Source organism: Lissotriton helveticus, chromosome 6, assembly GCF_964261635.1.
Source record: "Lissotriton helveticus chromosome 6, aLisHel1.1, whole genome shotgun sequence".
In the NCBI taxonomy this organism is placed as follows: domain Eukaryota; kingdom Metazoa; phylum Chordata; class Amphibia; order Caudata; family Salamandridae; genus Lissotriton; species Lissotriton helveticus.
The window spans coordinates 1,847,316,601-1,847,330,418 of NC_136067.1; the positions used below are offsets into that span (position 1 = coordinate 1,847,316,601).

General features: G+C 38.8%; 1 protein-coding gene across 9 annotated transcripts in view; it reads left to right on the top strand.

Moving 5' to 3' along the window:
- The window catches only part of PROX1 (prospero homeobox 1), a 482,982-nt gene extending 474,973 nt beyond the window's left edge, over positions 1-8,009 (top strand). For all 9 annotated transcript variants that reach the window (XM_078649768.1, XM_078649772.1, XM_078649773.1 and 6 more), the window contains one exon: positions 1,658-8,009. In XM_078649768.1, the coding sequence (XP_078505894.1) occupies positions 1,658-1,843 (186 nt within the window). In that variant the 3' untranslated portion in view covers positions 1,844-8,009. The remainder of the gene's footprint in view (positions 1-1,657) is intronic.
- Positions 8,010-13,818: the final 5,809 nt, after the last annotated feature.

The following is a 13,818-nucleotide window of genomic DNA, read 5'->3' on the forward strand; positions in this document are numbered from 1 at the left end:
GTAAGCTTTAAGTGTCCCTGTTTGTTATGTGCCTCTGACTGTTTCCATTATAGGAAGTCAAAACTTGGCTTTATCAGTGCTTGTTTTTAGTAGTAGCCTCTCTTAGATTCTGCGCCCTAAATCTAATCTGGTGTCTCTTTACCAAAGTGCATGGCTAGATCTTTGTGAAGTAGTGCCATCTAAAGTAGCATGAACTCTTATCCCTAATTCATGTGTGCTGCGAAGCCTGTGACTGTAAAGCAAATTCTGTTGCAGTTTCCAGTTGCAACTGGATAAATGCTACTTTGTGCGAGCTGACGAAATACTGTTCTTCAAGAGCCCCATTTGAACACATAACTAGACACTGCTGAGCATTGGATGCTATTATTCGGAGGTAGTACCAAATGTGTTGACGCGTTTCACCAGGCAGTGTATAGAAGACAGACGCACACCGAGAGGTTTAGCAAAATTTGCACAATATTACTGAAAATATTAACGTGTCATGACTATTATTTATATCTCGACGGTACTATGAACAACTTTGAAACTAATCTTTTACTAGTTCATGCACCACAGCATCAGTCCTCTGGGCACGAAGAGTAGGGATTGTAACTTTTTGGCTAGTTGCAAAATATGAGGGTAAATTCACTATTAAAGTGTAACTTACATGTCGCCACCAACTTAAGGGCCAGGGGTTGTAAACTTTTGAGTAATTTACACTTTTGAGTCAGTTTACTACTTTTTAGCTAGTCACAAAATGCTAGTGTAAAATTACTACAAACATTAAACTTGCAATCAGATTTTGTGAATAGCCAAAAAGTAATAAACCTACTCAAAAGAGTAAGTTACTCAAAAGTGTAAGCTACTTTTGTGAACCGGGCCTTCAGTGTGGTGACAGTGAGGCAGGTATGGTAGCCATGTTTTCACTATTGAATGAGCAGCCACTGAGCCTCTCTCTTCAAGTTACTGCTGCAGGCATGGGAAGGAAAGGTATCCGTAACACCTGTCTTCACATATACCTGGAGAATAGAATTTGACACCCTCTTTGCCTTGCCTGCATTAAAAGCCTTAATTATAAAGCCATATCAGTGAACCTTTCCACATAGCACTCCACACACTGGGAGGGTGAGGAGGCTGTGACTTCAAAGAGTGACACTTCTGTGGGATGGTTGTTCACATACTATGTAACTGTCCCGATGATTATTGTTAAGAATGGAACATACATTTCCTTTTGTAAATTCAAAGAGGAGGTGCTGCAAAGCTGTTTTAGAATATAAGATGAGTTGCTCCCTTTAAACCCGCGCCTGCGCCCAGTCACATAGGCAACATTCCTCAGATACACCATGTTTCTTGTGAAATCTAGCCTGCTGCAAATCCTTGCTCCTGTGCTATTTGCATTGTCTGCTTGCACCACAATGTACCGAGCAGACCTAGAGATTGCTGCAGCAGACTGACAGACCTTGCAAACACACCAGGCACATACTTTGACACTGTTGCGCTCTGGCCCTATAAATAACTGCTCTCCAGAAGAGAATAGAGGCGGCCATTTTTAGAACGCGCAGGTGTCATGTACGCTAAGCCCCTTCTTGCCAACAAGAATGAGCGTTGTTCTCCTTTGAAGAAGCGGAGGCCTGAAACTGAGAACTTCACTAATGCCATTGTCTCCTTGTGTCGGCAGGTCCCGGAGAGATTCCTGGAAGTGGCGCAGATCACGTTACGAGAGTTTTTCAATGCCATTATTGCCGGCAAAGATGTTGATCCCTCCTGGAAGAAGGCCATCTACAAGGTCATTTGTAAACTGGACAGTGAAGTCCCTGAGATTTTCAAATCCCCAAACTGCCTACAAGAGCTGCTCCACGAGTAGCGAGCCCGCGGCGCCAACCGAGCGTAGCAGCACCCCAGCACGGATGCCCAAATCATCTGTCTCCTTAGTAATTTCATATATGTGTATATAATTGCTATATTTACATACATATGTCTATGTATATGAATATGTAATTCCTTATGGATTCTATTTATTTATTTTATTGTGTCAGGTTGAAGGGGCTAATTATGTCGCTTCTGCTCTCTGCTTTTTACCCAAGACCCTTAATATGTGGACTCTGGATAGGGTAATTTTCAGGGACACGATTTTGATCCTGTTTCAGCAAGTCAGGGCATTAAGTGTAAAAAAAGGTGTGTTTATCAAACATTGCTCGTTGAAAAGTAGCCTTTTCATCATGTAAGAAAAGTCATAGCACAAAACTGCAGGTCGTAAAAGGCACAGTGCACTGATACTGCCAAATGTCTGTACATAGCGCTTTCAGCAGGCTGGATCTCTTCGGCAAAAATCCCAGATCCTGTTTTATGTACTGAACGTGCAACATGTACATTTTAAGCACTCACGAGGACACTAAATCATTGATTCCTGAACTTAACACTTTTCCTGGTTATAATTGTTTTTCTCCATGATTGTTGATGAAAGAATAGCTTATAACTGATGCTTTACAGTCTGAGATTAAACCCCGTTCCACGCAGATGTTTCACAAATATTCTAGATTAAATATAAAATGAAATAAATCAGCTTAGCACGTACAGGAGGGCATTTACTGTTAAAAAAGTCTTTCATCCAGGGTTCACTTTTTTGTGGCCAGCCATTTTTCTACCGTGTTATTAAAGCAAACTTCATGTACCCTGTGTGTCAGGAAAAACCCTCCCAGGTAGTGTGTACAGTGTATAGATAAGAGCCTGTAACATTATAGGAATAGGTTGGTGGGAGAATTTCCATCACATAGGGTCCAGTTAATGTGGAAGTATGCAGCACTGCTACATTCTGCAGCTTCCTGGGACCAAAGGTGGATGTTGCACAGCAGCCTTTGTACATTAGGGGATGCAGCATAGAAGCACGTACGGTTACTGGGTGGATGGAGCAAGTTTTAGTGTAGTTGTTGAGGACTATGATATCAGAATGCAAGGAGCCCTGAGACAATCCATAAGAACTTTAGCAGCAGGGAAGTGATGAGGAATGTTGTGATTTGTGAGGTGATGTATTGCTAGAGATTACACATTGGCACACTAGCTGACCACTTCGTGCCTTGGTGTGTGCTTGGTGGTTTTCAAGAAGATGGTTCTATCAGTAAGATGCATTTAGTTAATCTGGGAGCACCATACAGCAAATATCAGCTTTATATAAATGAAGAGGTATGCAGGTGTGCAGGGTTAAATGGATAGCTATATATGGCAAAGTCAGAAATTAACTACCTTGAAAGTACTATGCCACTCCATGGTTGGCGATGTATGTTTCACCATGCAATCACAAGGAGCTTGTTATGAAGGGAGGCTGAGTGTGGATTATTGCAAACAGTAATGCATTGTAAGGAAGCTATGCGAGGAAATAAACAATGCCACACTTTCCTTGACTTTAGGAGCGATATACCTCATTTGAGAGTCAATGCAGTGCGTGGGCAGCAGTATGTTACCAGTATTTCGTCTTCAATAACTAAGGAAACCTACAACAAAAAATCATGGTCTAAATTGAAACTTGTTTGTCTCAGATGTAAGTATGTAGAAATACTACAAGAAGCAACAATAAAGAAACATTCCTCTGAAATGACAATACTCCACCATGTCTTTTCTACTTGGCAAGGGAGGAACACCAAATGACACTTTTACCAAGTGGCAGATCCAAATATGTAATCAGAGTGCTAAGCATATCTCCTCTCAAACAAAACTCATTCTAGTTAAAATATGTTTCCCTTCATATATGAATCTGTAGGATACAACTAAAAGCTGTTGATGACTAATCTGGCGCAATACAAGAAAGAACTGCCATTTTCGTGTGCTCGCTTCAGTAGATCTTCATTTGTCATATACATAAATTGTAAACATTCCTCAGTGACATAATTCATTAATCTTGGGGCATGTAATTCCAACCATCCTTCTTTATAGATAGGTTTATCTTTTGCTATTCAACTGTTAGCACTATTCAACGTTTTGTATTGACTTGGCTGTTATTTTTTCTATTAGTAAATAGATTATACTCATTTCAGTACTTCTGACTACAAATTTATAATGTCTTTTCTTCACAAAAGTAGCTAGTGCGTGATGAGTGTGCAAGTAAAGTGAGGTAGATTCCTTATATTCAATTGGCCTTAATAACAGATTACATAACAAAGTCACTGTTGAGACCTAAGGCACATACCCAGTGACTGCTCTCTTCCTTTCCACCATTGTTAAGTCTTGATAGACCACAGAGAACAAGTTGATTGAGTTTCCTATCCTGCCCTTATTACTAATTATTTCTTTCACACCTTATCTAACTTTCCCTCTGCACTACATTTTTAAAAAACGTATTCTGCTCCTCTTTGTTCAGATGTACATTTGTAATAGTTTGAGAAATAAACTGTGTTGAGGAATGAGTCACTGCAAGAAGACGCATTTTGGTCAGTGACATTATATTCATCCAGTATGATAGTGCTCCTTCCGTAAAGGAACTGTTTTAATTTTGGAGACTACATTTATCCACATGGCTACCTAGATTGCCAGATAAATAACCACTTCACTTGCTTACTTACTTTTGCCTACTACCCATGTTGGGGTATTGGCCACAATTAGGACTCTCCAGCTATCTCTGTCTTGGCTTTTCGATAACCACTTCAGTTACACTTAATTTACAAATACTGCTGATGGAAGAAAATGTGTCCAATAAATTGCCAGCATGAAGGTTTATAAGCCTGCTGATGTGAGAGTAATTAGCACAGTCCTATGATCCTATGTCATCAACCTTAAGCACTGGCAAAAACTATGGAGTAGGAACAAAACAAACAAAAACATGTCTTGAAATGTCTCTAGTTTTGCGTGTATTTAGCATTTTTAAAATTGATATTCTCTAGTTAAAGAGAGATACCAGAAAGATACATAAAAAAGTGTGTATCTATCTTTTTTACCCATATTTGTGTGTACTTATATACAGATAAACACAGTGGAAAACGTAACAGTGAATTTACCCACAGTTCTAGTTAATGTTAATCAAATATATGTGCATCTTTTCAAATATTTTTTATTATTATGGCTAGATTTAAACTGGCAATACATCAGACACTGGAGAAAACATCATATCCACCTTATACACAAAGTCAGAACTTATTTGTAGACTGAAAGATTATCAATCCATATGCCTTGATAAGTGATAAAGACCTACACTTCCTCATATGTTTTAGCACCTTCATGTCTAAAACTGCACATACCGGTCTACAAGATATTACAGTTAGAACACCCAATAATTAAAAAAAACTGAAATATAGTCATTTTCAAAACTAAGATTTTCATCATATAGGAACTATTGCACCTACTCAATCTGGCAACACAATTGTAATAATTGAGTATTAAAATAAAATGCATTATAGCCATATTGCCTTTGTGCCTCCCAATATATTTCTGAATATAAGATTACATTTGCTAAATTGTAAGAAAGATCTTTCTTTTTAGTAATGCTATAGCTACAATGTTCATTAAGCTGTTGCTACTTAGTGGGCAGATGATTATCTTTTCACAGCAAAAAGAAAAGTTTACATGGGAATGAAGGTGAAATCCATGAGGAAATTCCACATTGCCATCCTCTAGTAACTCAGATTTATTTTTGCACATGTACCTGATGTTGTAGTCTGTGCCTAGACCCTAAATGCACCAGCGGAAGGATCAACTTCCTTCAAATTACCAGTATTTCCCACAAGTACAAAAGTCTTTGTGCCTTCTGTGGCTTACCATTTCATGTTTTGAACATTATATTCATTTTCTACTGTTGCAATAAGCACCAGGGTTTGATTTCTGGCTGTTTAACATAATGTTGATAGCTATGCATATTTTATGTCTTTCTTAAAACCAAGCATGAGAATACTGTACGTTTTTGAAGAAAAGAGTTTCTAGAACCATTTGATAAAGCAAATTATTTTTTCCTCAATTGTTTAAGCAACATTCAAGTTTTGAAATCTCTTGTAGAAGCCGATTTTTTGTAACAACTGTGGTGAATATATTGTGATCTCTTAGCCTAAAAGGAGTGTAGTATAGAAGCAATAGTTCATACAATGTGACATACATTTATTATGTACATATACATACATAATATTTGGATATGTAAATACAAGTCTGAAGTGCAAATGCTACACTTTCCTATCTAGATTCAAATCCTATTTTAGACATGTTTTGTGAGCAGAATGTTCTATTTGCAATTAAAAGCATAATTATTTCTGTATCTATGGTTGTGTAATGCGAATGTTTCACAGTCATAGTAAAGATGTGGAAGATGTTAGGGTGTTGTATCTAGTTGAAAAAGTGTTCACCTATGTATTCCTGAGGTTTGCTTTGTGCCTATGAGTATTATTTAATTAAAGTGTATACGTTTGCTGATTTTTTTGTGTTACTGTACCAGATAGAGGGTAAATATCTGAAATTGAGGGGAACTTTTATAAAGCAATGTAAATAATATGCGTTGATGTAATTGAATAAGGAGGAAGATTTTAAAAAACAAAAAAAGTACAAAACGTTCAATTTATAAAAAAAATACTCTACTTAGTGTATATTGGTATTGAAAGGCAACTTTCACATTTTTTAAGAAATAACAGTTTTTCATCAAAGGTAAAGTGATATAATTTCTGTAAAAGGTCAGACTTTATTATGTGTATATGCAGTACTATACAGTGAAATGTTTTATTATGGTTACAAGTAAATATTAAGTAGGGAAAATGGTGGAACATTTTGAATTTAAAATAGGATTCTCACCAGCAACATTGCAAAATTTGTAATGTAGATCATGGTTTAAAAACTGCGAAAAGTAAAATTTGTACATGAATAGTAAATGCAAAAATAATTTGCCTTGTGTATGATATACAGTGAGATAGTAGTTAGTATTACAAATGAAACATGTTGCCCTTTTTTGTTACAAGTATGTATTTGTAAATTCGTTATGCATTGTTTTCAAAAGGCTCCCCTAAAAGAATTCAACTGTCTTCTGAGTAAGCAGTTACTGTATTGCACTTACATGTTTTGTTTAAGAAAATGCAATTTTTATTTTCTGTTAGTTGTAAATCATATGTTGAAATTCAAGCTGGAATGTTCATTTCCGATGCTAGGATAAAAACTGCTAGTTAACCTTTGCAACTTCTGAAACAAATATTTATATTAGATTACATAGAGGAGACACAATTTTCAAAGTAGTGTTTCTAATTTCACATCAAAGCCAGAATCTGTTTATTAAAACTCAATATACATGTTTGCACACGAAGCACTTCTAAATTTTGTTGATCTAACTTAAATCTTTACAGTAAAGTAAGCTGAACTTATTTGTCCAAAAAAGTATTTGTAGTTTGAATACATAATTTCCAGTTTGAACACTGAAGAAGAAGAGTCAAAGGTTAGGATTTACCTCAGTATTATCTTAGCTATCATTCATGTAAATAATTACAAACCATGAAAAAACTGCCTTTATATTGTTTAGCAATATGTTGTAAATAGCATATTATGCTCTTTTGTAAGAAAAAACCCTTTAATTTGAAAATAGTGTAATAAATGAATTGATAAAGTACATTTTGATTTCTATTGTAGCTAGAGGCAATTTCAACTGTGGATATTTTGTTGTTGTCAAGTTCTAAGGACTTTGCATAATTTATTGGTTTAATTTATCATAATTTATTTGAAAAGGTGTACAACACTGTATTACCGAAGATGTACTGTAATTTTAATTGATCATATGACTAAACAACAAGATTCCTTGTCTCTTTAAGGGAAATGGTGCAGTAGATAATTGCTTTTAAATCCTTGATAAATTTTCAGCTCGGCAGCTACAAAATTAAAACATTTGTTTTTGGGAGGGAGGGAATTTTATTTTTGTGTGTTTTATGCTTTTGTATATTCTCCAGACTTTTACCTGTTTGCTTTGTACCACTTAAAGAATTCAGTAGTTCAATTGCCTTGTGTGCCTTCCATCTTCTCTAAACTGAATGTATGTGCAGTATATATGCAAGCTTGTGCAAAATAAAATATAAATTGCAAGCTCATTGCCATTGTTTGGAGTTATTTCTCCTTGCGCGGTAGAGAATATGTGATTCATTAATTTAAGAAAATCACTTCTTTCCTATTAGAACAGTAGAAATTTACATTCTTATGTTTTTATTGACACAGCTTTGGCCTACAGTCAAATAATACATCTGTATGAATGATGTTAACATTTCAATTGCTAATGTAAGCAACTTTATAAAAACATTGTACATTTTGTTTTTTAAATAGCATACTGCACAAGTTACTTCATCACAAATAAAACTTAAAGAATTCCTGTATTTCTGTTTACATATATTGTTTTAGAGTCTCTAGGAGCAAAAGGAACAAACAGCCAAATTTGCCTTTGCTTTCTTGAGAAGCCGTAAGATGTGTTTGTTTTAATTTTATCTGTTTTGGCTGAAGCGTTCTGCCTAAGTACTAAAGCATTAAAATATATTTATATTAAAAGAAACAAACAACAGGATAAACTCGATGTTGAAAAACTGGCAAAAAAGATGAATCATATTACGATTTGTCTAGAAAAAGAATGAGGGATAAAAAGTTGAGGGAACTATAGGAGCAAAGCAATTTTCTAAGTTACTGGGAAGAAAAAATCTATCCAGTTAGCTTGTTTACATCATATCTTGCAATCTTCTAATCCACACAATTGCCAGAAAGCCACTCGTCTTTGTCATGTGCATGCCTGAGCCACTGAGTAGGGAAAGCATAGCAGTTTTTGTGGTGTTGCTGTGTCTCTCCTCTTGTTGCTACTTTACCGATCTTCCATGTATTTCACGTCATTCAGCAGAAAACAATGAAGGCTTTTCGAGTGATTAAGGTGGCAGCTGCATTAATTTGCTGCAGCCTATTTCACAGTAGATGCAGGGAACCTAGCATTATAACTTACTGTGGTGAAATGTATTGATTGTAATAGATGAGCCATTATTCATAAGATTAGTTGTTGAAGCTTTGCACATGAATACAAGTATTTTTAACTTCATCTTTATTGACTTTTCTTGTTGTAACAAAAATACAAACTTGTAGCTTAGTAATTGAGCAAAATATACTTGTACTTCCTTTATTACAGTATATTCGTAAATATACAGCTAATTTGTCTTTACCATAAGCATATCTTTGATGCTAAAAAAGTCTATCTGGAGCGCAGAATTGATGCAGCAGAAAGTATGAGCAAAGACATTTTTAGAATTGTACAGGAGTTTATTTCTCCTCCTTCTAGTACACCTACTCACGCCCATACTGAAGTCTGGATTAGCCAACTTAGTGAATTTTTCATTAATAAAATTAAAACCATCCAAGGCTCTTTTCCGGGCATGGCCCTCAGTCCTGCTGTCTGCCATCTGACACCTACGTTACCATCTAGGACGGAGAAAGGCCCTTTGCTTTCGGCTTTTCCTCCTATCTCTCTTGCCTCCTCTCTGGATCTTCTGTCGCGGCTTCAATTGGGCACGCCGCTCGATCCTTGCCCTGCCAAATGTCTGGGGAGAGTGGCACCGGCAGTTAACATCTTGCTTAACCCACTGCTCAATGCCTCCCTGACATTGGGAGAGGTCCCCACGGCCTGGAAGCATGCCCTGATTCTTCCGCTGTTGAAAAAACCATCTCTAGATCCCCTTGTACACGCGAACTACAGACCAATCTCCCTCCTTCCCTCTCTGGCTAAGGTGATTGAGAAGCATGTGCACCTCTCTATCTCTAGTTTCATAGAGAGTAATAATATCCTGCACGACTCTCAGTCGGGCTTCCGTGCTAATTTCAGCACGGAAACAGCTCTTCTCGAGATTACCGATGCCATTCGAGAGACTCTGGACGGAGGGGGTAAAGCCATCTTTGTCATGTTGGATTTGTCGGCGGCTTTCGACACCGTACCCCATGATGGTCTCCTTTTAAAACTCTGGGAGATCGGTTTCCGTGGGACGGTGTGGAAATGGTTTAAGTCTTTTCTGACCAACCGCCGGCAAGTGGTCTGGGCACCTCCGTTTTCCGCCGAAATGCCGCCGCTGGAGGTGGGGGTTCCCCAGGGGTCCATCCTGAGCCCCACCCTTTTTAATATCTATATAGCCCCTCTTGCGGCGGTGGCGGAATCTTTCGGTGCCCAGATCATATCCTATGCTGATGACACCCAGCTTCTTTTTTCGTGTAACAAGGGTGAGGATTTTGACAGCGGTCGGATCTGGGAATGTCTTGAAGCCGTGTTCAACTGGTTTCAGAGGCATAGTTTGAAGTTTAACTCTGACAAGTCGGAGTTGCTCTTCTTCGGATGCCCACCGGATCCCGGCTGGAAGACATGGTGGCCTCGTGACATGTCTCCGCCCGACACCGCATCACTAAAAGCTAAAAATCTGGGCATCTTGTGTGATGTCGATCTTTCTTTTAGACCCCAGATCATAGGGTTGACAGGGAAGTGTTTCAGCATTCTGAAAATGCTGCGGAAGTTTCTCCCTTTACTATCTCTTCAGCACAAAAAAATTACTGTGCAGGCCTTGATAGGTTCGCGTCTCGACTACGCGAACGCCCTCTATTTGGGCCTTCCCAAATACTTGATGGCACGCCTGCAGGTTGTGCAGAACTCGGCTGCCAGAGCCATCTTTGGCCTACCACGTAGGGCCCGAGCCTCGGAGCTTCTAGAGAAACTTCACTGGCTTCCGGTCACCAAGAGAGTCACTTTTAAGATCTTGACTGTGACCTTTAAGGCGCTCCACTTGATGGGCCCAAGTTATCTTGGGAAGCGGATTGCCTTCTACGTCCCCAGAAGGACTCTTAGGTCTACTTTTGAGGCCAAGGCCTTGGTTCCCTCTATCAGGCGCGCCCGTACCGGAGGTCGCTCCTTCCGGTACCTAGCACCTCGCTGCTGGAACGATCTTCCCTTCTCTCTGAGAACAGCTACTAACTTGCTGGTTTTTAGAAAGGGACTGAAGACTTGGCTCTTCTCCCAGTAACTCTGTGCCGGCCTCTGAGGGTGTTTTGTTGTGTACTTTTCCTATTCCTCTCTTTGCCAAAGCGCCGGGACACTCCACGGAGTAGCCGTGCGCTATAGAAGAGCCTTGTATAACATAACATAACATATGTAGTGATCACGGGATACTGTTGTGACTCTCCCCTATCCTCCCATATCCCAGTAAGCACTGCATGCCAGCATCAGATACTTAAACTCTTGAGCCCATCCTCAATCAACCAACTCCCCTTTTGCCCTTATTATTCAGTCTACCTCATGATATCATTGCCATATATATCTTCAAATTCCCTAGGATATCATTGACAAACATACACTGTTATTTTTTATTTATCATACAGTTGCCCATTTTCCACAGTGATATCCCAAGTGCAAGAAGGGCCTTCTAGAATAAAATACCTTGTTTAGGCGGTAGTGCAAATGCAGTTAAGCTATGGTTTGGACACAATAATTGCATCCATAATCATGAAGGAAGAGGAGAACATTGCACGCGAAAGACATAGACGATGCTGGAGTGCATCATAGCCTTTTCCAAGACAGATTCTGCTGGCTCCACGAAAGGGGGTGGGAGTGTTGCAGTGTGTGCCTCAGATCATGGCATCTTAAGCTACCTTGCATAAAATTGCAAGGAAGCAACACCTCTCTGCAGACAGAAAATGTGATCTGAGAATGAAGTCACCATCTCCTTGTCATGCACCCATATGCCAGTATACTACTAGAGCAGCACAGAAAATGACAGGCATAATAATAAGCCATTTCTGATAGATCTATACACTTGAGACTTAAGTAAAATATGAACATGACATTTTAAGCACACACTTTCTATTTATTTACTGATATTGGAAAAAAAACAAGCATCAGTAAGTCTTGGCTAGTACTATATGGTGAACAGTACACAAGTCATGGGTGTAAACAATTATCGATTGAACTCTCATTCCCCTTATTGCTTGCTTTCTGCCCACTCTGTTCCTGATCCTGTACATACCCCTTCTCCCTCTCTAATTATGTTCCTGGTGCGCAGTCCACTTGCGTTTCTGGTATCGATACAGCAATTCCTTGGAGTTGAAATACCTTCATGACCCTCAACAACTCTTGACAACCCCATGTCCCTAAAACTGTGGGCAGCACTTCATCTTTAAATGTGACATTACTGTTGTCTATTATCATGCAGATGGTGATTGACATAATGATACTGTTGCTCTGTTGTTAGGGACACAGTGGAATGTTATAGTCACCAGTATCTGTCCCTCGTTTTAGAACTCTATGTCACCTTCTTCTTTCTCCTGCTTACAGTACCCTCTGTAGGAAAAGCCAATGCTTAGACGTAAAACCGGTTTTGTGTCATACATTGATTTCTTACATTGACATATGTACTCTCTATCATATTGATAGCTTTGTATTTGATCCATCTGTATTCCTAAGATCAGCCAGGTCCTAGAATGCATTTCCACAGTATCCTGTTTAGCAAATTCATACTGTTTAGTGGGGGGGCAAAAGGGGTGTTGAATGGGGTTGTCTTGGCTATACATTACATATCACCTGGCTGTGACCCTCACTGTGATACTGGGTTTGGGAGGATTACACAAATTGTACTGACGTGTTTGTAGGACATTGTGTACTGACTCCTGTCAGTGACTCAGGCACGAAGATAGTTCCAATAATCTCCTACATAGGGACTGGAGGTTCAGTAGGTGGCCCACCTCCAGTTCCAGCAGCTTCTGGCTAGTTTTCCTTTACGTGTGACCTGAGCTCATACCAGTGCTTTGGGATCTCCTCAGTACTGTACCTCATAAAACCTTATGCATTTCCTTCTTCTGAATACCTTGGCAATTTTGGTGGCCTCAGGATCTCATAGTGATTATTTCCCAAGTAACTCTTCATTGTTTGCTTCACGTTCCTCAAACAGGGCATCAAAGCCTACATTTGTAAACTAGTTTTTCTTAATCCAGCCTTTTTATGGTTGGATTTGCAAACACTGTTTATCAGCACCTTCTCTTAGAGGTATGCTGTCCAGCAACATGCTCCTGAGACAGAATCTCCTGGCTGTGATGTCATCAGTTGCAATTCGCAACAACAGAGCCCAACATGACATTGTTTCCAGTTCGCTTTTGGGAACTTGCTAGAATATGAATGCAAGCACTAGGCATCGCAATTTGCTGGTACAGTACTTTCATATATATGAGCTGGAGACTCAGAGAAAGTTAATATAGATATGTTAACTATTTCTGAATTATTTTTCATACAATCATACTCAAGGCCTTATATTTACAACCAATACTGTCCTCACAAATATTAAAGTCAGTTGTAAGGCTGCAGTGTCACTGTCAGGAGCTAGACACCAACACACAGATTGTGCTTAGAAGAAAGCCTTCTACAGTTATACTGAAGTAATAGGTATTCTATTCTTACAGATATTAACTACAGATGCAAGCCGGCAACCACTGTCAGTAACTAGATGTCCTTACACAAAATGCATAGACAACTATAACTCACCTCCCCATTGCATGGCTCCTAAACTCACACGTCATCACAAATGACATCCTCCGTTTTATCACTGGTGACAGCAAATAGTGTCACAGTCACAGTCAGCAACTTGTACTGACAATGATTAAATAGGGAGCTAATTTTACAAGTTATATGTGCCTTTGCAAACACTAAACTCAGACGTAAGCCTGCAGTATCAATGTCAACAGCTGAATGCCTTCATATAATTGTGCTGAGAAGAAAGAATTTTAGAGTTGCATCATGAAATAATAGACATCCTCATAGATATAAACTGCATACAATCAGTGTCAATGTCAGCAACTAGATGCTTTATCGTAGAGAAAGCAAGGAGAAATGAAAAGGGCACTGGTGTG